Source organism: Coenobita brevimanus, chromosome 53 (assembly GCF_032717465.1).
Source record: "Coenobita brevimanus isolate Jiangsu-jjx chromosome 53, ASM3271746v2, whole genome shotgun sequence".
In the NCBI taxonomy this organism is placed as follows: Eukaryota; Metazoa; Arthropoda; class Malacostraca; order Decapoda; family Coenobitidae; genus Coenobita; species Coenobita brevimanus.
The window spans coordinates 3,917,501-3,944,055 of NC_137006.1; the positions used below are offsets into that span (position 1 = coordinate 3,917,501).

The window sequence follows — 26,555 nt, forward strand, 5'->3', positions numbered from 1 at the left end:
TCTCCTCCCTCCCTCCCTCAATCCCTCCCTCCCTCCCCTCCCTTACCATGGTGTTCTTGTTAAGGTTGCGGTCTATGGTGCAGTAGGAGTGTGGCACCTGGTCTCCTCTCCTTACATTTCCTTCCCCTCCCCTCCCCTCCCCTCCCTTTCCCTCCTCCTCTCCTCCCCTCCCCTCCCTTACCATGGTGTTCTTGTTAAGGTTGCGGTCTATGGTGCAGTAGGAGTGTGGCGCCTGGTCTCCTCTATTCGTCATTATCACACAGATGTCCGACACCACCAGCTCGTTACACGCTGCGTTTTCACTCGCACGTCTGGAAAGGGTGCGTTTATTTGGGTTGGGGTTGGCTTTGATAAGAGAGAGAGAGAGAGAGAGAATCAGACTGACGGACAAAGACAAGTATCCCAGTGAAAAAAAAAACATGCAATTTACACACACACACACACACACACACACACACACACACACACACATCATCAACTCCCGCATTGTCAAACTGAAGAAGATGAAGAAACTAGGCACACCCACACCCACCCACACAAGCACCCACACCAGCACCCAGACACACACACAAACCCAACTTACCTGCAAAGACAAATTACTCAGGTATTATATTACTTAATCTCGTATTCCAACAAAATCACTTCCATCATCATCATCATCATCATACATTGGGTAGTACACATGCAACAAGGCAATGCAACCTTATGTAGCAATGTTCAACCCTACCCTACCCTGCCCTGCCTCACCACAGCCCATCCCATCCAACCCTGCCTTATAACACCTATCCCACCATGTCCTGCCTCACTACACTCCACCCCATTCTGTCTTGCTCTGTTCCACCCCACCCTACCCTACCATTCCCTGCCTCACCACACCCCATCCCACCCTACCCTACCCTTCCCTGCCTCATAACAACCATCCCCACCCTCCCCTGCCCCACCACACCCCACCCCACCCCGCCCTGCTCCACCCTCTCCTCACCTGTATGTCATGTAGGTGGTCTGTCCAGAGGGGTTGATGTTGGCGCTGCGACCTCCATGTGTAAACTCCACGATCTGCGAGTCCGGCATCACCCTCTCCCGCCCCTCGTACAGCACTCTGATGGGGGGAGGGGTAAGAGTGAGGCTGGGCACAGGAGAAATGAGTGTGTGTGTGTGTGTGTGTGTGTGTGTGTGTGTGTGTGTGTGTGTGTGTGTGTGTGTAAGAGTCCAGCATCACCCGTTCCTCCCCCTCATACAATACCCCCTGGGGGGTTAGAGTGAGGCTTGATGAGGAGAAATGAGTGTGTGAGGTGAAGAGAAGAGTGTATGAAGGAGGGAGGCTTGTTGTGGCATCCCAGCTTGACCTACCAAACACACGCACACACACACACACAATCACTATTTCTTTCTCTCTAAACAGTACTGTATACATAAAAGTCCTTGAACTGACTGGGTAAAAAGATATCAACAGAACTCTCTCACTTTTCTTACTCTCCCTCTCTTGCTGTCTCTCTATACATCTTTCTTTATCTCCCCTCCCTCCCTCTCTCTCTCTCTCTCTCACCCAATGTCCACCAGCGGCTGTTTATCGCGTCCTCGTCGGCAGCACAGGAACATCTCCGGGGCGCGCAGAGCTCCATGATTTAGATTGGCCACCAGACCCGACGGCGTGGTTTCAATGCATGTGTAGCCTGTGGGGAAAAACAATGGGGATCAACTCAGGGATTGGGCTACTGGTGGGGATAAACAACGAGGATCAACTCAGGGATTGGGCTATTGGAGGGGGATAAACAACGAGGATCAACTCAGGGATTCGGCTATTGGTGGGGGATAAACAACGAGGATCAACTCAGGGATTGGGCTACTGATGGGGATAAACAACGAGGATCAACTCAGGGATTGGGCTATTAGAGTGTGGTTTCAATGCATGTGTAGCCTGTGGGGAAAAACAACAGGGATCAACTCAGGGATTGGGCTACTGGTGGGGATAAACAACGAGGATCAACTCAGGGATTGGGCTACTGGTGGGGATAAACAACGAGGATCAACTCAGGGATTGGGCTACTGGTGGGGGATAAACAACGAGGATCAACTCAGGGATTGGGCTACTGGTGGGGGAAAACAACGAGGATCAACTCAGGGATTGGGCTATTAGGGCATGGTCTCAATGCATGTGTAGCGTATGGGAGAAAAACAGTGAGGATCAACTCAGGGATTGGGCTACTGGTGATGAAGAGAAGTACAGGTGGATAGATAGAAAGCCAGATAGATACAGGCGGAGTACTTCTCTAATCTATGTATCTACAGCCAGACACCACAATCCAGTAAGGGGTGGGGGTTTGTCTTTGAGTTAGTTGTTTTACGGGGAGGGGCACTAACCCTCCACCAACCCACATGTTGACACATAGGGAACACGTATGGGTTGGTTATATGGTTACCACCCAGCGTTGTAAATGGTTTCTTGGCTTACAGGAAACCATTAGGCTTGTCACTCAATGTAAAGCCACCTGAAAAGGAAAGAAGAGTAATAAAAAGTGACAGGAAAGATGGGAGAAATAGGAAGAGAGGAGGACAGACACAGAAAAAGAATGATAAAGGTGAAGGAAGAAGTAGGCAGCACTACATCAAGTGAGTGAATGATGGTGAGAAATAGGAAGAGAGGAGGACAGACACAGAAAAAGAATGATAAAGGTGAAGGAAGAAGTAGGCAGCACTACATCAAGTGAGTGGATGATGGTGAGAAACAGGAAGAGAGGAGGACAGACACAGAAAAAGAATGATAAAGGTGAAGGAAGAAGTAGGCAGCACTACATCGTGAGTGGATGATGGTGAGAAATAGGAAGAGAAGAGGAGAGACACAGAAAAAGAATGATAAAGGTGAAGGAAGAAGTAGGCAGCACTTTATCAAGTGAGTGGATGATGGTTGCCACCACCTACCATCATCCTGGTCACACACACGCTCATAATTTTATACACACCTGTTCTACTATACAGAGATCTATTAACCGACTTGTTATCGTACCCGGATAAATCTCAGCTGAACAAAAGCATATGCTGTTTGCCATCAGTTAACCCCTTAACCGCGGGGCGTCACTTTCGTGACGCTTGGGAGCAAGGGATCATACCGCGGGGCGTCGCTTTTGTGATTCTGTGTTATTTTGAATTCACCCGGGCTTCCAAGTGGGGGCTTGTATCATCTATCAGTACTGCCAATGTCCAACACTAGTCAGCACTCCTAATCTCATCTGTACTCCCATCCATTGTTGACAATTTAGCCATTTCTCCCCGTTCTTGACTCCCCTCCCTACCCCCCCTCCATTACCCTATCCTCTTGCCTGCCCAGCCGTGCTATGCGTAAATCTTCCCTGGAATTTTTCACTGATTTCATCCATTGAAATAAGCCCTATGTCCTATTCTTATACCAAATAATATATACAAGAAAGAAATAAGGTAAGTGAGAGTGCCATACATCTGGAATTGGCTAATTATCACCTGACAACACCTCACGTGCACTCGTTCGCTAATTTTCGCTGTTTTTTTCCCCTTGAAATATGCCGTATAATCTATTTTCGTAATAAATATACATGTAAGGAGGGAAGGGAGAAGCCTAAGTGATATTTACATTCACCTGGAAGTACCTAATTTATAATGTATTGTCTAGATTTCCTGCCAATCATTTCAGTGCTAGACAAAGCTGTTTCAAGATCTAACATTGGTAGCTCTGAATATATATCTCCTAAGTAGGCCTCTAATCTATTTTCGTAATAAATATACATGTAAGGAGGGAAGGGAGAAGCCTAAGTGATATTTACATTCACCTGGAACTACCAAATTTATAATGTATTGTCTAGATTTCCTGCCAATCATTTCAGTGCTAGACTTAGCTGTTTCAAGAACTAATATTGGTAACTCTGAATAACCCCTAAGCAGGCCTCCACCCCAGCCCTCCGTTATCAGTTTACTCTCATCTTCCGAAGCGAGGGTACGTATGTTTCTTCTTGCTGACTTCAAGGCCTTTTTTCACCCCCATGCAAATGGCTCTGTGACCTTTACCCCCTACTAAACCTCGTGTGGAAAGAGGTAAAGGGCTGACAACTGATAAAAGAGTGACTACGATCTTTCTATTGAGTAAAACAGTGCAAGTGGAATTGTAAATAATGTGTAAATAATGTGTAAACAGCAAGTGAAAGTAATGAATGTAAATATAAGTGAACAATGGAAAATAGTTTTATAAGTTACTTCAAGTGACAGTGCATAACACAATGTAAATAAAATAGAAATGTAAATAACGTAAATAAAATAGAGAACGTAAATAGAAATGTAAATGAGTAGTATTATAAGAATATGAGTATATACCCTAGGAGTAATGAAAGTGAAAGTTTCACTCTAGCATGTCTGAATACTATGAGTTATGAGAGTGAAGGTGAAAGTGACATTCACTCTCAATGCTAGCATATAGGACGCGAAAGTGAATGCTACGTATTTTACTGAAAGAAATTGAATCCCTACAGTGACAATAAACTAATACTACTGAAGGAAACTTATGGATAAAGACTGTAGATATATATAAGTGTTATATAGTAATAGAAATATAAAGTGTGAGGGGTTTTATGAATAATAAATGACAGAGTAACAAAAGCGAACTAGTGCCAGTGCGACGATCAGACGCGCTCGTAATTTCCATTGCTTTCACAGTGTTTTTTTTTTTTGAGTATGGATCCCAAACTACTTGAAAATTGTAGAATAGTGTTTATAGTGTTTGTATCTGGCTGTGGTAATCATATTACGGGTTGTTGGGAAGTGTAAAGTGGAGACTTCTTTACCCTACTTCAGAGGTCTCCACAAGTCCTACGGTAACCGACGAAGGCTCAACAATCATTCCAGGAGAAAGCTGAAGGTATGTGCCATAAGCATATGTAATTTTATTATTCTAGGACTAATAACTGATTTTTGGCAAATATTTTTTGAGAGTCTGTCGGAGCCCAAATAACCCCGCGGGACATGCAAGTCATTGGTAAACAAGCCCGCGGTGTAGGGGTTAAGGAAGCTCCCTAACACCTATTCCTTAGTGATTTATTTCTGGATATGGCTGGTTAGCCCTCTCATGCATGATGATGTTAAAATGCACCAACTCACTTTGACGCATTATCAGTGTTGGTCTGAAGAGATGTCGATTAGGCAATACTGGACACTGATAATCACCAAAAATTAAGTGTTAGCCTTGCGTGTGTCTATACCAACATAACCAACTTCCGGGGCAAATAAAATCCCTGGCAATGTTATCCTCCTAATGTCCACTAACCATCGGGCGTCACTTCCCCCAGCGATCTGTTGATGACGGCGATGTCGGTGATGGGCGGCAGGTTGTAGGTTGGCTTGAGGGTGGCGCCATCACACGAGAAGTCTGCCAACGGACGCGGCGACGGTGGCAGCCCCGCCACCACCAGGTACTCAGCCACACGCCGCTCCTCCATGCTGACAACACCAAAAATACTGCATCAGCATCATCAGCATCACCCCCCCCCAATCCTGTCCTACCCTGTTCCACCCTACTCCATCCCATCATCCACTGTCCCATCCTGCCCTGCCCTGCCCTGCCCCATTCTATCCCACTCTCCCCTGGCTCACCCCACCCCATCCTGCCCTGCCCTGCACTGCCTTGCCCTGCCCCACCCTCCCCTGCCTCACCACACCCCATCCCACCCTCCCTTGCTCTGTCCCACCCCACCCCACCCTGCCCTACTCCACCCTCCTCTCACCTGTATGTCATGTAGGTAGCCTGCCTAGGAAGGAATGGTTTACAGGCTGCTGGCATTTAGTTCCTTCTTCCATGCAATAGAGAGAGAGAGAGAGAGAGAGAGAGAGAGAGAGAGAGAGGCTCCTGGCATTTGGTTCCTTAAAAAAAAAAAAAAAAAAAAAGAGAGAAAGATGCTGGCTCCTGGCCTTTGGTTCTTTCTTCCTTGCACAAAAAAAAAATCAACCTCACTACACAGACACTTACGATAAAAGCCGCTTCTTTGAACGTGAAAAGTAATAATAAAAAAAAATCTAGCATACCACTTCTATTACATATCTTCTTTTATTTTCACTCTCGTCACCAAACAGGGATTTTTAGTAATATTACATAATTCAATTACTGTATTTATTTATTTATTTATTTATTTACTTATATGTTCTTTAGAAGCAGAAAATGAAGGACTGACTAAGAGGGTGCATATAGGTGAAATGGACAGAGAGAGAAGAAGGGGGAGACCGAAGATGAGGTGGAGTGATGGAGTTGAGAGGTATATGAGGGAGGGCGAAGTGAGTTGGGGGAAGGGCAGTCAAATGGTGGGTGACAGAGCAACTTGGAGGTGTTTTGTCTGTGGCCACCCTTTGCAGGATTAGGACATTGGGCTATAGATAGATAAATAGACAGAGAAGCCGTCCTTATCACCAGGTTTGGATCAATCGTCCTGGTTCGTATCTATCTATCTATCTATCTATAGCCCGACGCCCTAACCCCTGATGGCACATAAGTACATTTTGTTGTTACAGAATGAATGCAAACAGTTGGCACCTCCACAACTGTTCACTCAGTGTCTTTATTACACTCATTTTCAGTGCTATATTCTATCTATCTATCTATTGCCAGATGCCTTAATTCCACATGAGGTGGCCACAAACAAATCGCCTCCATGTCGCCCTGTCCCCCGCCATTTCACTGCCCTGCTCCCTGCTCACACCCTCCTCTCTCATATACCTCTCCACTCCATCCCTCCATCTCATCCTTGGCCTCCCTGCCTGTAAATAATGCAGTGTGTGATATAAGACGCTGCTGTATGTGTGTTGTTTGGCGTGGGATCGATCAGGACTGAGGCACCTTAATTTCTGCTATTCGTGTGTGGTTTTGGCGCAAGATGGATAAGGACTGAGGCGCCTTAATTTCTGGTATTCGTGTGTTGTTTTTGTGCAGGATAGATAAGGACTGAAGCACCTTAATTTCTGGTACAGTAATCACTCTAATACCCAGACGCCCAATATCCGAACATCCCCACTACCCGGACATAATCGTCCCGGGATCCAATATTCCCAAAATGGTCCGAACCCCCCCCCCCCCCCCAAAAAAAAAAAAAATCCCGCCTGTAATTTGAACTTGCCGCGCGCGGCGCGGAAAAGCATTGTTGTGGCGTGTCATTCCTCTGACGTCCGATAGAGCGCCGCTGCATCCTCCCCACTTTCCACCTGTCTCGCCGCGAGTGCACGCTCGTCGTTATGGCCGCCCACGTGCTCGCTTTTGTGGTGGTGCCCTACCTGCTGCAGGCACTCCTGCTGCTCTCGGGCCTCCTCTTAGTGTGTGTGATGATGGCCCCGCCACCTGAGAAGAGGAAGAGAGTGGTGTTGACTCTGAAGAAGAAACGGGAGATATTGGAGAAAGTAGATGCAGGGTGGCCTTCTTCCCGCATCCTCCACGAGTTCAACCTGGCCCGATCTACTTTGTTCGACATTAAGAGATCCCGAGACAAACTCATGTAGTACACGGCTGACTTCTCGCCGAGAAGCAAACGCAACGTGGAGAGGAAGGTGATGTTTACTCCCAAGTTTGCTGAAATCGACCTCTCCACGTTGATTTGGTATCGACAGCAACGTGCTGCTGGTGTGATGGTACGTGGAATGGAGCTGAAGGCTGCTGCTGAGAAGTTCGCCAGGCTTCACGACGCCCTAGACTTCAAGGCATCCGAGGGTTGGCTCTTTGCGTTCAAGTTACGGCATGGCCTTACCAACCATAAAGCACATGGCAAAGCTTTGGATGCTAACGAGGATGGAGTTGACGAGTTTCGGCACAAGGTGAAGGGCTTGATCAACAGGGAGGGCCTCACTCTCGGTCAGAGTCTACAACGCTGACGAAATTGGTCTATTCTATCGCTCTTTGCCAACGAACACTCTAGCCGAGGAGACGGAGAAGAGTGTACCTGGCCGCAAGCTTTCCAAGGAACGGATATCTGCTTTGTGTTGTGCCAGTGCTAACGGCATGCACTGGCTTAAGCCCGTTGTTGTTGGCCGTGCAAAGCAGCCTCAGTGCCTTCGTGGGGTGATGGATGTCCTTCCTGTCGTCTGGTACCATTCTTTGAAGCATGGTTTACAGTCGTGATCTTCAAAGACTGGTTCCACCGCCACTTCGTCAAGGAGGTCATCCACTACCAGACGAAGACACTGGGAATCCCACGCGACCAGGTAAAGGCCCTCCTTCTCCTCGACAATGCACCTGCCCAACCGTGCGACAAGGACTTGGTGGCTGAGAATGGCCGGATTAGGTGCATGTTTCTGCCACCTAATACGACTGCTCTCATCCAACCAATGGACCAAGGAGTGATCGTGGCAACAAAGCGCCTATACCGACGGAAGTTCCTGGACGAGGTGATGGTTGTTCTCGAGGACTTGGACGAGCGCAGGGAGGGACGGGACACACGAGGCCAGCAGACTTTGGAAAACCTTCGCCACTACAACATCAAATCTGCACTGTACAACTGGGCTAGTGCATGGAAGGAAGTCCCTGTGAAGACTCTGGAAAATGGTTGGTCTCGTCTGCTTCTCAAAACGGATGTGGAGTACGATTTTCTAGGGTTTGATGTGGATGACTTCCATGCACGGCTACGTACGCACGGCGACAATGTTGATGTGGACGATGCTCGTGAGTGGTTGGATGACGATGAGGGCGATCCTGGGTATCAGACATTGTCTGATATCGAGATCGCGTCTTCAGTTGCAGGTGTCAGTACCGAGCTTGAAGATTCCGACGAGGAAGGCGACGATGATGCGGACTCCTCTCAGCAGGACACTACTCCAGCCATCCCCAAGCTGAGTGCACTCCAGGAACATCTAGAGTTTGTCCTAGACTACCTGAAACACCCGGACTGCGACAAGGAAATGGGGCCCTTGGGACTTGTGGAGGAAGTGCGTGCTTTCAGGCAGCGCATCATCAATCATCAGAATCGTCTGTCTTTGCGTCAGTCAACCATTGACAGTTTTTTCAGGCCCGTGACCCCCGCTGTGCCAAGCCCTGCCTCCACTCCGTTGTCTCCCCAAGACAGGCCCTCATGCTCCAAGCCACAGCCCAGCACATCAGCCACGGTGGAGTCACTGCTTGACGTGAGTTTGCGTCTGTCTTCAGAGTCGTCTGCAGTGGGTACGCCAACACCACGACCCAGCGACGCACCCCTAGGTCACCTGCCAGTGATACTCTCGGACTCTGACAGTGAATAAACAGCAAGAACTTCTCCACTAGACCACACGGGAATTTACAGTGTCGTATAGTGAAAAAAATAGTGTGTTGTGTTAAGGATTTACAGTTGTGAATGAAAAGAATAATTTGGAACAAAATTTAACGTAAATAGACTTGTTTGTTTTTGCTTTAGAAAATTATTAGAAGAATGGGAAAAGTTGAAGTGCAGAGTGCAACACTTAGTAAGTTACAATGGAGCATTAGTTAGACAAGAGTGCGCACTGTGAAGAGAACGGACTTCTGTGTGCGATTGACTAAGTTTAGTGCAAGACTTCAGGAACATTGTACTGGAAGTGCTTCAGGAAATCGTTCTTACTGTCAGAGTCCGAGAGGAGGCGGTTATTCATTGAGGTGGCCAGGGACTTGCTGTAAGTAGGCAGAATGTTTCATACTGTACTTTTTTCCATACTATACTTACCTCATTTCACTCTTTAATGTCCTTTATTGGTGTGAATAGGGTGTCAGGAGCTATGCATGTGCAGCAGGAAGGTGTTTTTCTGAGTTAGGCTAGGTTAGGGTCCATAAGTACCAGTCCAGGAGCCAGTAACCAGAATGTTTAATATTGTATGAACCTACTTCTAAACCCTCATTTTATGCTTCTTTTGCATTTATTTCAGTCATTTATGTCCGAAGGGTCGGAGGATCTGGTTAGTACTTGGATGGGTGACCGCCTGGGAACACCAGATGCTGTTGGCATCCCTACGTGTCAAGTGGGGTTGGTGGAGGATTAGTGCCCCTCCCTGTAAAACAATTAACTCTAAGCCCTTGACCACCCTGTTTGGGATACATGGCATCTGGCAATGGATGGATGGATGGATGGATGGGTCGGAGGATCGAATCCACCCAAGGGTCATCGGTAGACATCAGGAAGGGCATCCGGTCATAAAATGCTACACGCTCCAGTCCAAAAGTCCTCTACCCAGAGGCAACGCCTTAGCCCTTCGGGGATACCTGGTGTAAAGCCAAATTATTATTATTATTATTTTTTTTATTTATTGGTGTGATTTGGGTCTTAAATAGGTGCTATGCATGTCCAGAGGGAGTTGTATAGGTATTTCTCTGAGTTAGGGTCCATAAGTACAAGTCCATAAGCTGGGGCCCAATATCCGGATAGGACCACTATCTGGACCTGCCTATGGCTCTATTACGTCGGATATTGGAGTGATTACTGTATTCGTGTGTTGCTTTGGTGCAGGATAGATAAGGACTGAGGCACCTTAATTTCGAACTGAATGGATACACACAACGCACACAGCTGGCACCATTCACTCAATGTATTTCTTTGACTTATTTTTCGTGTTACAGTAAATAATGTATGATATACAACACTGCTATTCACTTGTTGTTTTGGTCGGCCAAGAGTGTCATCCCTTGCATCCTTGAACCGTGTGAGACAACTTCCTTAACCATGCAGTAACTTTTTCACTTCCATGCTCACTTCCCTGTTTCTTATCACTGCTTTCAAGGAACCAGCAACCTTTCTTCCCTGCTGTACCCTTTCAAGTACTTCATCCTCCAAACTTCCATCCTTACTCATCACACTACCCAAGTACTTAAACGTACTCACATTTTCCAATTCCTCACCATCCAACCTCGCTGCACATTCACTGACTTCACCTCTCTCAAAGACCATCACTTTACTCTTCCCTACATTCACCTTTAGATTCCGTTTCTTACACACTCTCTCAGACTCATCCACCAAGCCTTGCAGCTCCCCTTCGTCTTCACTCAACAACACAGTATCATCTGCAAACAACTGTACAGGGAGTTTCCAAACACTATCCTCTCCCACCAGGGCCACTCCAACATCCACTACCCTACCTTGTACCTCTTTTATTACCCCATCCATGTACAGATTGAACAACCATGGAGACATGACACATCCCTGTTTCAACCCAACTTTCAAAGAGAAAAATTCACTCAGTTCACCATCAACACAAACTGAATTCTATCTATCTATCTATCTATTGCCAGATGCCTCAATCCCGTGTGGGGTGGCCACAAACAAATCGCCTCCAAGTCGCCCTGTCCCCCGCCATCTCACTGCCCTGCTCCCAACTCACCCCCCCCTCTCTCATATACCTCTCCACTCCATCCCTCCACCTCATCCTTGGCCTGAATTACACTCATAAAATACCTCAAAACAACAAAAATTTGGTATGAAAAAGCTGCACCTGGAGAATTTTATTACATCAGACAGCCTCAAAAAAAAAAAAAAAAAAAAAAAAAAGAGAGAGAGAGAGAGAGAGAGAGAGAGAAACTTAATACATCAGAAACCCTTAGAAAACAAACAACAATTATGTAAACAGAAATTTATTACACCTTAGCTGGGAAAAAAAAAAAAAAAAAAAAAAAAAAGCCTGCTTCTCCCACACACTGCAAACTTCCCACCCAAGCCTAACCCCTGGATGTGTGTGGGAGAGGGATACCTTCATGTGGTGGCACTGATAGGACTGGGTGGTGGAACTGCCTGGTTATACACACATCCCTCCACCACTTCCCTCCCAAAGGACTGAGGTGACCTGCACAACATCAACTCAGCACTGAGGTCCACATATCATATGAACCTTGGGCAACAACTACTATGGTACTATTACTACTTCTATTCTACTACTACTACCATCACTACTATACTACTACAATTACTACTACTACTACTACTACTGCGGCTAAAACAACTAGTACTACAATATTAGTAATAATAATATGACAATAATAATAATAATAATGATAATAATAATAATGAGTATAATAATAACCACTACCACTACTAATACTACTACCAGTTCTACTATCTGTACTACTACTACTATGACTACTACAACTACTATCTATATTACTAATACTACTATGACAATGACTACTACTATTGTAATGATGCTACTACAACTACCACCACCACCACTACCACAATTACCACCATCCCCTATATCAGGTAAAATATTTAATCCTGCAACCAGTACTTTCAAATATTTTCACTGCTCTTAATAATGGGTTCTCGTGCTGAAGGGCTTAATGATGGTTATATTCAATGCCCCTCCAGTTCAAAAAGTTTCCTTCACTAATAATAATAATAATAATAATTATGAAAATGCATAAAGACAGCCAGAATAAAAAATGAATTATGATCTCTGTCTCATGAAATAACTGAGCCTTATAAAATAAATAAATAAAAACATCTACCAGTAAAAAAAAAAAAATAAATAAAATGACAACAGCCACATTAAAAAAAAAAAAAAAAAAAAAAAAAAAAAAAATCCTTATCAGTGATGCACACACACAAATACAACTGCATCTGCAATCCTTATATAAACATTAAACTCTTTCAAAACAAATTTCATATACAGTATTTTTCTTCCCTTCCAGAGCACCCTATAAACACATCAGTACCAACATTACACTGATGATGGATGACATAGGCTAACTACTGTACAATATACCGGTATTTTTTTTTAATGCAAGGAAGAAGGAAACAAAGGCCAGATGCCCAAAAGACTGTTCCCTCCATGATAAAACAAAAACAAGATAACAGAGCGCCAAATTCATATGCCCTATAATGATGTATAATTATGGTTATGGATTCACATGGAAGGACGAAACAGCATAAATAAAGTATTGGTATGGTATGAAAGCTTGTGAGAGACTGACGAGGAGAGTGTATGTGAGTGAGGTGGAGGGGGGGAGAGGGACGGGGAGGCCAAGGATGAGATGGAGAGGTATATGAGGGGGGTGTGAGCTGGGAGCAGGGCAGTGAAATGGCGAGGGACAGGGTGACATGGAGGCAATTTGTTTGTGGCCACCCCTTACGGGATTACGGCATCTGGCAATAGACAGATAGATAGGTTAGGTATCCGAATAACAAGGGGACAAAACAGCACCAGGTAATCTCAGCATGTACAATACTGTGACCCATTTAACAGTCTTCGTTAGAGCCGATGAAAGTCTGGTGGGCTCTAGGTGACTGTTAAATCCAAACTCCATTACATCGAGGTCCGTCACAACAAGGGTATACTGTACTGCGGTAAAGTATAACACAGATTAAGTTTCATCGCGGCATACCTCATTTACGACACAAATCCTGGGAGAAAACTAACTCAATACCAAGGTGACGACTGACAAATGTAGCTTTCATGGCTAGCTTGGGTCCTTTTTGGCTTGGTTTGTAGGTAAAATTCAGCCAGTTTTAGAATCCATAACTTTACAATATTATGCACTTCCTTAACTGATTAAACTTCTTCATACCTCTTACTTCAATCCACGTTTACTTTCTATCTATAGCCAGTAGTCTTAATCCCATATGGGGTGGCCACAAACAAACTGCCTCCACGTCACCCTGTCCCCTGCCATTTCACTGTTATTTTACAAAGGAAAAATTACAGCAGTACATGAAAGGGAGTTCTCAAGTGATTTTTACTCACATCAGGATTGGTTTACATTATACCCAATTTTGTAGTGGACTAAATGCACTACTGTAGGGAAGGGAATCGTACTCTACATAAATTTTTACCCAATATTTAGCCTCTCCAGTTAGAATACTCCCCCCAAAGGAACAGAAAATCACTTGGAAGAAACACAAAATACAAAACAACATCCTCTACCTAGAAAGGCTAATGTAACCAACACCTTACCTCACCTGTTTGAAAAATCTCCTTTGAAATCAGCAAAATCATAAAAAAAATTGCAAAAAAAATGTACCACAAGACTACGTCACCTGATGCAATGTGTTACAACAATTACGAGAAAGAAAAAACAGGACACATTATCCCTCAACTCTCCTTCCCCCTCCTGTCTGAAAATTTTCCCCCAAACTACAATAAACGGCGTGGAAGCAACAAAAATAATATTGAAAACTACGTCACCTGACTCGACGGGTCAAAACAGGCGAAAAACATAGGACAGGAGCCATTATCCTTTCACTGTGCCTCCCCCCACCACTACCAACACATCCCCTACTTGTGACCTTATTTCAGGGACCTCTGGGGGCCACTATGACCTGGGACTGACCTTCGTGGCTCAGGAATTCACGACATAATTGACGAGGGTTGACAGGCCCCGAGAAACACACAGACGGGTCGCTTAGCCACCAGAACCACAACAGGCAGTACCAAGAGGCAAAGAAAACGGTGAAGGAGGGACTTGTGTAAAATTATTGAGACCTATCGAATGATAAATATATAACACGGCTTGTAGAATAATGTACTGGTGATTTTGTTTATGATAAAGATTGAAATCAAAAAGAAATAAGTACTAGAGATGTAGGGATTCTAACCAAAGGCATATAGGCTTCTTGCTGTTACCAAAGGTTATGTGATGGGAACATGTTCTTTGGAAACATGTGTCCAATGTCGTAAACGCAAAACTATGGCCTCCATTTCTCTCAGTATCTAGAATATCTCTTTTTCTTTATACTTTTCGTGAAGACATCATATTAGTTCTTACTACACCTGTTTCTCATAAACTAAGTGTGCTGAACTGACTGTGCTTTCCATAGTTTTGCAGTCCTCTGTGTCGAATGCATGTTACAGTTGAGGGGACCCACCACAAACAGCATTTATAAACAGATTATAGTTTAAAAATTTTGCTTCAACCCCCCCCCCTCACTTGGACTCTTTTTTTTTTTCTTCTTTGTGGGTTTAAGGATGTCAGCCAGTAAACCACCAGCTCCCTGCCCCAGCTGCACAATGTAACGTCGCAGACACATGCAGCACGTCACAGCCGAGAGAGTTGTTCAGAATGCCTAAGGAAGGAACAGGTCCCCAGAACTGTCTGTCTGTGTTGCTGAACATTTGTTCTGTCTGATCCTAACGATGTCTGCATATCGAAGGGTATACCAAGAGCCTGCAGTCATGGCCTAAGAAATGTCTGATAAGAAAAAAAGCATGGAAGGTGAAGAAATGTTGTACTGTCTTATTTTTGCAATACACCACTGACATCTAGCATATATTGTGCTAGAAATCTGATCCTATAAAGATTGTCATGTGGTTAGTCCAACATGGAGACTGGTTAGGATGGTGCCCAAGGCTCAGTGAATGCTGTGGGTAGAATCATGGCCTCTTGAATCAGCCCAAAACTTCCCCAGGTGTGATGAGACCAACTGGACAGCAAGTTCCCTGACTGTACAGCAAACAGTCTGAGGAAGGGAGCCGAGGATGGAGGGATCTGTGTCCATGGCATCACTTGGATTTGTTTTCCTCTTTTTGACTCAGTTTTCCAGTCACTCACTCTAGCATTTTTTTCATTGGATACAGTCTTTCCAAACACTCTACCTGCATGCCCTCCCATTAAGGTGGGCATGTAGCACCCATCTATCCACACACTCCCACACTTTGTCCAACCATATATGGAATAAAAAAAATAAAAAAATAAAAAAAATCTTCCTTGCTGGCTACAACCTCCAGGGTCTTAAATGCAGTGAGTCCAGGCATCTCAAAAGAACAGACTTTGATATTGGTTCTCATCTGACCTGTTGGAACGAGATTTCAGGTTTTTAGAACACACTCTAATTCCTTTGTTCATAATAGCAGTGTGGTTGTATCCGTCACCCTTGATCCCTTTAAAGTAGCTCTTTATGCTGCTTGACCTCTAGCAGCCTCTTTATTCAGCCAATTTTGCCTAACATCCCACTCTGTGACCTCATCCCAAGTCTTTAGTTTTGTATATAACGGTGCAGTGTCAGCCTTGGTCACTTTATTGGTGTGCATCTGTTCTGCTCGATCTCTGGCAGCCTCACTATTCATTCCCTTATCCCTGAGGTCACAATCCTTCTGCATTAGAAGCAAAATGGGCAACAAACTCAAACCCAAGCAACAAGTCGGTATATTTTATTGTAAACACTTTGATACTGTACAAAATCTGAGATGCGCCTTACAACACTGACTAAACGTTTATGGCAAATGTGGTACAAAAGAAATCTCTCGTTGGCCAATCCCAGAGTTCACCCAAGGAGGCCGCGACAAAGAAGCCCTCTCTGTCGTTTCATATACAAAAGAAAATAATAACAGAAACCTTACGTGTTTCTTAGAAGCTAGATTAAGTTAGAATGAAACTTTAGGCTTTATGGCAAGGTTGAACTAGTGAGGGGTGAGGCTTTGTGTGTGTGTGTGTGTGTGTGTGTGTGTGTGTGTGTGTGTGTGTGTGTGTGTGTGTGTACTAAATTTGCCACTACTAACAAGCCTCCCTCATATACCATCTTTCGGGCCTATTTAATCTCTAAGCTACCAACAATGAAGGAATGTGAGCAAATCTTTAAAATGAGAGAGAGAGAGAGAGAGAGAGAGAGAGAGAGAGAGAGAGAGAGAGAGAGAGGGGGGGGGAACCTAAAATAAAAAAAAAAATCACAAGATGACATACTGAGAGAGAGAGAGGAAGTAAGAACATATATATAAAAAAATCACAAAATGACACAGTATATATAAAAAATTTCTTTGGGTTGAACAGTCTTGAGCTTGAGTTGCAATATACTTTTTTTTCCCCTATATTTTTTTCCATTTTTTCCCATCTATTGGCTTACACGAGTCTCCCTACACCTCTTCGTCAGTTTATATCTATCTTTTCGTATACTCATGTCTGTGTATCTATATATCTTTTTGTCTACCCATATCTTTTAAAAATATCTATCTTTTTGTTTATCTGTCTTTTTCCGAGTTATTTGTGCATATATATTTCAATCTGTTTATTAATATCTTTTCGTGCATTTTATATACATCTTTTCATGTATCTCTGCATCTTTCGGTCTATCTATATATATCTTTTCGTGTATCTCTGTACCTTTTAATGTACAGTATCTATATATATCTTTTCGTGTACCACTATCTTTTTCAATAGGTATCTTTTTGTGATGTACTTATGCAATTTTGGTGCACGATGAGCAATTGCATGTCGAATAAGAATTGTTAAACGAAAAAATTAAATTCGTAGTGATTGTGAATGATCACGTACGAATGTCAAGCAAAATAAACTGCAAAGGAAGAGGTGCAAAGGGAGCCTCCTAATGCTATGAGATACTAGCACTAAGGGTTTCAAGTCCTCCATGATTGACACTAACGGCTGTCAATCCTTCATAACTGGCTGTGGTGTTATGGCGTCCACACTAACGGCTGTCAATCCTTCATAACTGGCTGTGGTGTTATGGCGTCCACACTAACGGCTGCCAATCCTACATAACTGGCTGTGGTGTTATGGCGTCCACACTAACGGATGCCAATCCTCCATTACTGGCTGTGGTGTTATGGCGTCCACACTAACGGATGCCAATCCTCCATAACTGGCTGTGGTGTTATGGCGTCCACACTAACGGCTGCCAATCCTCCATAACTGGCTGTGGTGTTATGGCGTCCACACTAACGGATGCCAATCCTCCATTACTGGCTGTGGTGTTATGGCGTCCACACTAACGGATGCCAATCCTCCATAACTGGCTGTGGTGTTATGGCGTCCACACTAACGGCTGCCAATCCTCCATAACTGGCTGTGGTGTTATGGCGTCCACACTAACGGCTGCCAATCCTCCATAACTGGCTGTGGTGTTATGGCGTCCACACTTAACGGCTGCCAATCCTTCATAACTGGCTGTGGTGTTATGGCTGCCAATCCTCCATAACTGGCTGTGGTGTTATGGCATTGACACTAACGGCTGCCAATCTTCCATAACTGGCTGTGGTGTTATGGCGTCCACACTAACGGCTGCCAATCCTCAACGTCAGCCCTTCAACAACCTCCGAAGTGTGTCAAAAAGGTCACACAGCATCATTACACCACCGCCTTAACATCATACACGAGAACATCAGCGTTGTCCTCCTCCACCGCCTCAATATTTCATTCCGTGTACCACCTGAGCCGCCAGTACAATGAACAAAGATGACAACTCTCATATTTAAGCTCCCTGACACCTCTTCCCAAGCTATTCATTTTGTTACCTTACTGTCCTCTTTTGTTACATAAATCTAACGCCTCTGTAAGTGATTTGTTTTGCTTATTACACCTTACTGTCCTCTTCTGTGTCATATAAATCCTTCCAACATCATCTATCTATCTATCTATTGCCAGACGCCTCAATCCCGTTCGGGGTGGCCACAAACAAATCGCCTCCAAGTCGCCCTGTCCCCCGCCATTTCACTCCCCTCCTCCCAACTCACACCCCCCTCTCTCATATACTTCTCCACCCCATCCCTCCATCTCATCCTCGGCCTCCCCCTCCCTCTTTCCCCCTCCACCTCACTCACATACACTCTCTTCGTCAGTCTTTCACCCTCCATCCTCTCCACATGGCCAAACCACCTCAGTGTGTTCCTCATAACGCTTCCTATCACATCCACATCAACACCACAACGCTCCTTTATATCCTCATTCGTCAACCTGTCTCTCCATGTGACTCCACAGGCTCCTCTTAAATAACTCATTTCCACTGCTCTCACTCTTGACTTGTGTCCTTCCAACAACGTCCAAGCTTCACTTCCGTACGTTAGAGTTGGTATCACAATACTGTCATGTAGTAACTTTTTCACTTCCATGCTCACTTCCCTGTTTCTTATCACTGCTTTCAAGGAACCAGCAACCTTTCTTCCCTGCTGTACCCTTTCAAGCACTTCACCCTCCAAACCTCCATCCTTACTCATCACACTACCCAAGTACTTAAACGTACTCACACTTTCCAATTCCTCACCATCCAACCTCGCTGTACATTCACTGACTTCACCTCTCTCAAAGACCATCACTTTACTCTTCCCTACATTCACCTTTAGATTCCGTTTCTTACACACTCTCCCAAACATCATACTCTGCATAAATAACATAAGAAATGATTTTAATGCCTCTTCCAAAGTGATTTATCTTATTACACCACACTGTCCTCTTCTGTCACATAAATCCTTCTAATATCACCATACTCAGCATAAATAACACACAAAAGGATATCAACCAGCCATGTCCAAAAATAAACTACCAAGGAAGAGGTGTCAGGGAGCTTAACATATGATAATAACCTGTCACATCCAAATTAAATCACCAAGGAAGAGGCGTTAGGGAGCTTGATAAACCACTGAGAATACAAAACCCACGGCAGCACAAACACACTACTGCAGGGAAATTATCTTCATGACTTCACATATATAAATTTTTGAGAGACATGTTTTTTGACCATCTAAAACCATGAAAATAATAAAAATAATAATAATAATAATAATAATCATGCCATCTTCAGCCATCAGATCCAACCTCTTAAGTCTGTCTCAAGGAAGGCTATGGAATAATAATAATAATAATACATTCATCCATCATCTAACCCTGTGTGGCCCCATGAGAAGTGTTGGGGCCCGGGACTAGGCATCGTAATAATAATAATAATAATAATAATAATAATAGTAATCATAATCCATCCATCCAATCCTACATTAATAATAATAATAGTAATAATAATCCATCCATCCAATCCTACGTTAATAATAATAATAATAATAAGGTACAAAAACCATCGCCATAACTACCACAGTGCATCAACAAACGAGGAACCAGTAGGAAAATTTAAAAAAAGGTCGCCATGACTACCACGGGTGTGACAAGATGGCCGCCACCCCCCTGGGCATGTGTGGAGGGCGAGGCGGAGGTCCAGGCCGCCTCACCACTGCTTGTACTGGAGGTAGGGCTTGAGGGAGTGAGGTAGGAGGATGTCAGGGTGGTTGGTGACATCCCCTAAGGCACGACGCACGGACATACGCGACAGGTGGAGCAGCGAAGGCACGAGGAAAGGCGGCTGGAAGAATAACACGCTGCCTGACGCATGCCTGGAAAGACAAAATGGTGAGGGTTAGGCACACGTGACTGTGTGTGTGTGTGTATTATTGACTTTTTGTGTGAGTGAATCTTTAAACTTTGTGTGTGTGTGTGTGTGTGTGTGTGTGTGTGTGTGTGTGTGAATATGCAGCTATTTGTCTCTCAGTGAATCATATGTAGTGATTCTGTCTGTCTGTTTAAATATGTAGTTATCTCTCTCTCTCTCTCTAACTTAAAATATAATCATCACCTTCATCACCATCTCCAAAATCAATCATCATTATCACCACCATAACCTTTAACATCAATCATCATTATCACCACCACCTCCAACACCCTCATCACCACCACCAACCTCACCACCTTCCTCATCATCATTACCACCACCTTCAACACCATCACCATTACCTTCACTAACTTCATCACCATCACCACCTTCCTCATCACCCTCAACACCACCCTCATCACTCACCCCACAGCAACACAGCCACCAGCGGGGGAGTAGCAGCAGCACAGCATAGTATCTCCGGCCAGACTCCGGCCCTCGCTCTCCGGCTCGTCGCTGTTCTGGTCCAAATTCCAGAACCGAACCAACCTGTACAAAAATAAAAAAAAAATAAAAAATAAAAAATAAATACTCGATAGACAGACAGATAGATGGATAGATAGATAAATAAAAACAACCAATCTATCAAAACAAATAAAAATTAATAAATACCAGACACAGACAGATAGATAAAAACTAAACCAACCTGTCAAAAAAAACAAACAAACAAATACCTGACAGACAAGATAGATAGACTGACATTAAAAAAGAACCAGACTCAACAGATAGATACATAGATAGACACATGGATAGATAGATAAAGTAATCTAAGAATGTATGCCAAATTACCTCTAAATGAATCCTTGTATTTTTAGTACAGATAGTTGCGGCGCACGACTCTGAGGTTGTCATTATCGTACCCTGGCAACCTACCGTACAAAAGTGCGTCCGATTTCACATCATATTATACACGAATATATTATACACAAATCACATGCGTCTCATATGCTACATGAAATCAGACGCACTTTTAAATGGTAGGATGTCAGAGACGCACGCTGCAGCTATAGTCATGTTCTCTGTCTCCCTCTCTCTCAACTACACCTATAGTGATGAGATGGCAGCTACAGGGAGACACACACACTCCTTGTACTATTGAATATTCTCACTATCTTTCTTCCTCCTCCTACTTCCCTTCCCCTCCCTCTCTGTCCCTCCATCTCCCTCTCACCTACCCATCACTGCATATAGCAACAAGATGGCAACCCCACACACACACACATCCTTCCTAACACTATTCTCCCTTCCCTTCCTCCCTCCCTCTCTCTCTACTGTTCTCCCTTCCCCTCTCCCTCCCTCCTTCTCTCCCTCAACCAGACACTCATCCTTCCTAGCACTATTCTCCCTTCCCTTCCTCCCTCCCTCTCTCTCTACTGTTCTCCCTTCCCCTCTCCCTCCCTCCGTCTCTCCCTCAACCAGACACTCATCCTTCCTAGCAATATTCTCCCTTCCCTTCCTCCCTCCCTCTCTCTCTCCTCCTCTCTCAACCAAACACACACACATCCTTCCTAGCACTATTCTCCCTTCCCCTCGTCCCTCCCCCTCTCACCTACCCGTCACAGCATATAGTAACAAGACAGCAACCACAGACAGACATATCCTCCCTCTCTAACTCTATCAATCTTCGTCTCTCTCCCTCCCTCTCTTTATCTATCTCTGTCTCCCTCTCTCTCTTTATCTCCATCTCCCTCTCTCTCTTTATCTATCTCCGTCTCCCTCTCTCACCTACCCGTCAGCGCATATAGTGACGATTTGGCAGCCGTTTGAAGAGAAACAGACGCCTCGCACGGCCGAATTGTTTTCCCCGGACATATAGATCACACCAGGCGGCGGCGACACATGGCATAACACCCGCAGCTGCTCCCCTGAAACGGTGGTAGTTATGGTAGGAATGGTGGTAGTTGCAGCTGGAATGGTGGTAGTTGTGGTAGTGCCTTTACAACAACCAATGCCTTTACAAACAAACCCACAAACTCCCAAGCTGTTAAATAAGAAGGAATCGTTATGAATTGTAAACAGCTACACACAATGACCAACAGCTTTACTTTTAAATAACAAAATCCACAAAAATCTATCTATCTATTGTCTGACGCCCTAATCCCACAAAGGGTGGCCACAGACAAAACGCCTCCAAGTCGCTCTGTCACCCACCATTTGACTGCCCTCCCCCCTCCCTCATATACATCAATGCTGAAAATATGGAAGGGATGCTGCAACGATCTAACCTCTAACGACCAATACCTGTGCTTGTGTTCCAAACGATGACCCGTGTGTCGCACGACGCAGTGGCGAGCATGGCGCCGTCGGGGGAGAAACACGCAGCCAGGACTGTGTTGTAGTGGCCACATAGACGCCGATGGAGGCAGTACTGCTCCATATCCCATAGTATCACCTGCAACACAAGGGCATAACGTGAGACAGGGGCCGAGGTTGGGATGGAGGGGTGGGGTGGGGAGGTTGGAGAAAGACTGACTAGGAGAGTGTACGTGAGTGAGTGGAGAGTGTATGGAGTGGAGAGGATGGAGAATGAAAGACTGACTAGAAGAGTGTACGTGAGTGAGTGGAGAGTGTATGGAGTGGAGAGGATGGAGAATGAAAGACTGACTAGGAGACAGGACCAATGATGAGATGGAGGGATGGACAATGAAAGACTGGCTAGGAGAGTGGACCAAGGATGAGGAGGGATGAAGTAGAGAGCATGGAGAATGAAAGACTGACTAGGAGTGGTTCAAGGATGAGATGGAGGGATGGTGCATGAAAGACTGACTAGAAACGCATGTGAGTGAGGTGACGGGGGAGACCAAGGATGACTTGGAAGGGTGGAGTGGAAAGGTATATGAGGGAAATGTGAGTTGGGGGGAGGTCAGCATTATGGCAGGGGACAGGGCGATATGGAGGCAATTTGTTATGTCCACCCCTTACAGGATTAACCCATGGATCGTAAGCACTCCACCCCTACACAAACTTATGCAGGGCGCTGCGCAAAGACCGAGAGAGAGAGAGAGAGAGAGAGAGAGAGAGGTTTGTCTTTTCTCTAGATGATGCCAAGGATGTTTATCTTTAAGTTTATAATAAAAACAAACACATTTTTTTTTTTTTTTTTCCCCCCCCACTACTCCTGTACATAAAGTCATGCGTGGCCCTACACAAAGACGGAGAGAGATTTTTTTTTTTTTTTCACCAGATGATGCCCTGGATGTTTATCTCAAGGTTTATAATAAGCAAACTCTAAAAAAAAAAATCTTTTATTCCCTTCGTTTTTGGCGCACCACGGGGTTAAAGTGTCTGGCTATACACAGACGGAGATATACAGAGTTTTGTACTGGTAATAAAGCAAGGAGGAGAGTATCTGTGTCTGTCTGGGAAGGAGAGATGGACGAGGAAGTGGATAAGGAAGTGGAGGAATAAATGGCTGACCAGGGGAAGGAGGAAGTAGATAAAATGCTGATGCTGGTGATGAGGTAGTAGATAAAATGCTGATGTTAGTGATGAGGCAGTAGATAAAATGCTTATGCTGGAGATGATGAAGTAGATAAAATGCTGATGCTGGTGATGAGGAAGTACCAGTAGATAAAATGCTGATGCTGGTGATGAGGTAGTAGATAAAATGCTGATGCTGGTGATGAGGAAGTACCAGTAGATAAAATGCTGATGCTGGTGATGAGGTAGTAGATAAAATGCTGACGTTGGTGATGAGGTAGTAGATAAAATGCTGACGCTGGTGATGATGAAGTACCAGTAGATAAAATGCTGATGTTGGTGATGAGGTAGTAGATAAAATGCTGATGCTGGTGATGAGGAAGTAGATAAAATGCTGATGCTGTTGTTGTTGTTGCTTACCTTCTGTTTGTCACCAGTGGAGCAGAGGAAGCGTGCATCTGGCGACCAACACACGCTGCGCACACATCCTGGGTGTAGGCGCAGGGTCTTGAACATGTTGCCATCATCGTACAGATCCCACACCTGATGGTAGATAGAAATAGATTAACTGGGATGTCTGAGAGAGAGTGAGAGAGAGTGAGAGAGAGAGAGAGAGAAATAGATTAACTACGATGTCAGAGAGAGAGATTAGAGATAGATAGAGGCTGAGAGGAGAGATAGATATAGACAGAGAGAGAGGAAGGGAGAAATATAGACAGAGAAGGAAAGTCGGTTCAATTTTACAGATTGAAGGAAATCCTCATTATATAAGCCACCACAGTGAGAGAGAGAGAGAGAGAGAGACAGAGAGGGTGGAAGAGAGTGAAAGAGAGGGTGAAGGAGGGAGAGGGATAGGGTGAAGGAGAGAGAAACCTTAACTTTATACATTACATCCCCATTATACACACTAGAGTAAAAATTATCCCCAAAGTTACACATTTCCCAGCCTCCCGACTCCCTTACCTTGATGGTGGAGTCCTTAGAGCCCGACACCAGCCTGAGGGAGCCATCGGGAGCAAAGGCCAGGGACGTGACTGGCTTCATGTGGTCCGTTAACTCCAACAACAGCTTCCCTGAAAATTGACGGTGGTTGTTAGTGACGGTGGCGGTGGTGGGGGTTGTGGTATGGTTGTGTTCGTGGTGGTGGTGAAAATGACTGTAGGTGTTAGAGGTGGTATTTAGGTGTGTTGGTGATTGTGAGTGTTAGTGGTGGTGATGGTTGTTAGTAGTAGTGGTGGTGATGGTTGTTAGTAGTAGTGGTGGTGATGGTTGTTAGTAGTAGTGGTGATGGTGGTGGTAGTTGTGGTGTTGTAGTACCTCCTACATTCCTAACCCACCAGCGGATGGGTTAATTGTGTACATATCCAATACAGTACCCCCAGTGCTCCTAACTCATCAGTGTACTGGTTAAGGGTGAATATAACCAGTACACCCCCCACATTCCTAACTCAGTAAATCCAGTACAGTTCCCCCTACATTCCTAACCACACATCCAGTACTACCCACATTTCTAACTCACCAGTGTTAGGAGAGGGGCACATATATCCACTCCAGTAACAGTGCATTCCTAACTCACTAGTGTTAGGATTAGGGGCATATCCTAACTCAATATCCAACACATCCCTAACACTATTTCCAGTACAGCACCCATTACATTCCTAACTCACAAGTGTATGGGTTAAAAGTCCATATAACCAGTACACCTCCCATGTCCCTAACTCAATATAACCAGTACAGTACCCACCACCTTCCTAACTAGTGTACTGGTTAGGGGCTTAGACATCCCATACATCCCCTACGTGCCTAACCCAATATCCACCACATTCCTAACAATCCATCCACTACTGTCCCCAATGCTGTACATTCCTAACTCTTTCATGTATTGGAGAAGTGTATATGTCCAGTCCAGTACCCACCCCTACACATTCCTAACTCACCAGAGTAGGGATCCCATATCCTGACACATCCACTGGCTATATACACCCATTCCTAACTCTACATATCCCCAGTCCTAACTCTACACATCCCAACTCTCATAGGGGTCCCATATCCTGATGTACTGTACGTTCCTACCTCTACACATCCACATCCCCACCTCCACACATCCCAACTCACCAGTGTAGGGGTCCCATATCCTGACGCATCCATTGGCTACATATCCCCATTCCTAACTCTACATATCCCTGTTCCTAACACTACATATCCCCAGTCCTAACTCCACACATTCCAACTCACCAGTGTAGGGGTCCCATATTCTGATGCGTCCATTGGCTACATATGCCCATTCCTAACTCTACACATCCCCATTCCTAACTCTACACATCCCAACTCACCAGTGTAAGGGTCCCATATCCTGACGCATCCCCTGGCTACATATCCCCATTCCTAACTCTACATATCCCTGTTCCTAACTCTACATACCCACATTCCCAACTCTACACATCCCCATTCCTAACTCTACACATCCCAACTCACCAGTGTAGGGGTCCCATATCCTGACGCATCCATTGGTTACATATTCCCGTTCCTAACTCTACATACCCACGTTCCTAACTCTACACATCCCAACTCACCAGTGTAGGGGTCCCATATCCTGATGCGTCCATTGGCTACATATCCCCGTTCCTAACTCTACACATCCCCATTCCTAACTCTACATATCCCCATTCCTAACTCTACATATCCCCATTCCTAACTCTACACATCCCCGTTCCTAACTCTACACATCCCCGTTCCTAACTCCACACATCCCAACTCACCAGTGTAGGGGTCCCATATCCTGATGCGTCCATTGGTGTGCCCCGTGGCCAGTATAAGGTCCTTGGTGTGGTCAAACCGCGTCCAGTACTCCCGCGGCACCAGGTCAGACTCGGGCGTGCCGGTGCCGAATGCCAAAGCCGTCACAGGGAACCCGGCGTCCAGGCTCACACGCTCGCAGAACAGCTGGTGGCCGTGGTGCTGGTCCAACCCTGACGACTGACTGTGCAGGGGAAGAGAGATGGGGCATAAGTATAAGGT

General features: G+C 45.0%; 2 protein-coding genes across 5 annotated transcripts in view; both read right to left on the minus strand.

Annotated features, from left to right (window-relative positions):
• Crag (DENN domain-containing protein Crag) overlaps positions 1–14,286 on the minus strand; it is a 92,561-nt gene extending 78,275 nt beyond the window's left edge. Inside the window, 5 exon segments of the mRNA XM_080273158.1 lie at positions 182–311; positions 983–1,099; positions 1,547–1,673; positions 5,285–5,457; positions 14,249–14,286. Of these exon segments, the coding sequence (XP_080129284.1) occupies positions 182–311; positions 983–1,099; positions 1,547–1,673; positions 5,285–5,456 (546 nt within the window). The 5' untranslated portion in view covers position 5,457; positions 14,249–14,286.
• Positions 1–26,555, minus strand: part of LOC145400746 (WD repeat and SOCS box-containing protein 1-like) — a 456,090-nt gene that overhangs the window by 397,136 nt on the left and 32,399 nt on the right. For 2 of the 4 annotated variants that reach the window (XR_013897482.1, XR_013897483.1), the window contains exons 4-10: positions 26,297–26,517; positions 24,501–24,610; positions 23,958–24,080; positions 22,359–22,509; positions 21,847–21,982; positions 20,484–20,606; positions 19,034–20,022 (exon numbers count right to left, since the gene is read on the minus strand). Coding sequence is in view for 2 of the 4 variants with exons in the window: in XM_080273180.1 (XP_080129306.1) it covers positions 19,857–20,022; positions 20,484–20,606; positions 21,847–21,982; positions 22,359–22,509; positions 23,958–24,080; positions 24,501–24,610; positions 26,297–26,517 (1,030 nt within the window). In the remaining 2 variants the exon portion in view is untranslated. Of the gene's footprint in view, positions 1–19,015; positions 20,023–20,483; positions 20,607–21,846; positions 21,983–22,358; positions 22,510–23,957; positions 24,081–24,500; positions 24,611–26,296; positions 26,518–26,555 lie in introns of those variants that run through there. The other 2 variants (XM_080273180.1, XM_080273181.1) reach the window with 2 other exon arrangements.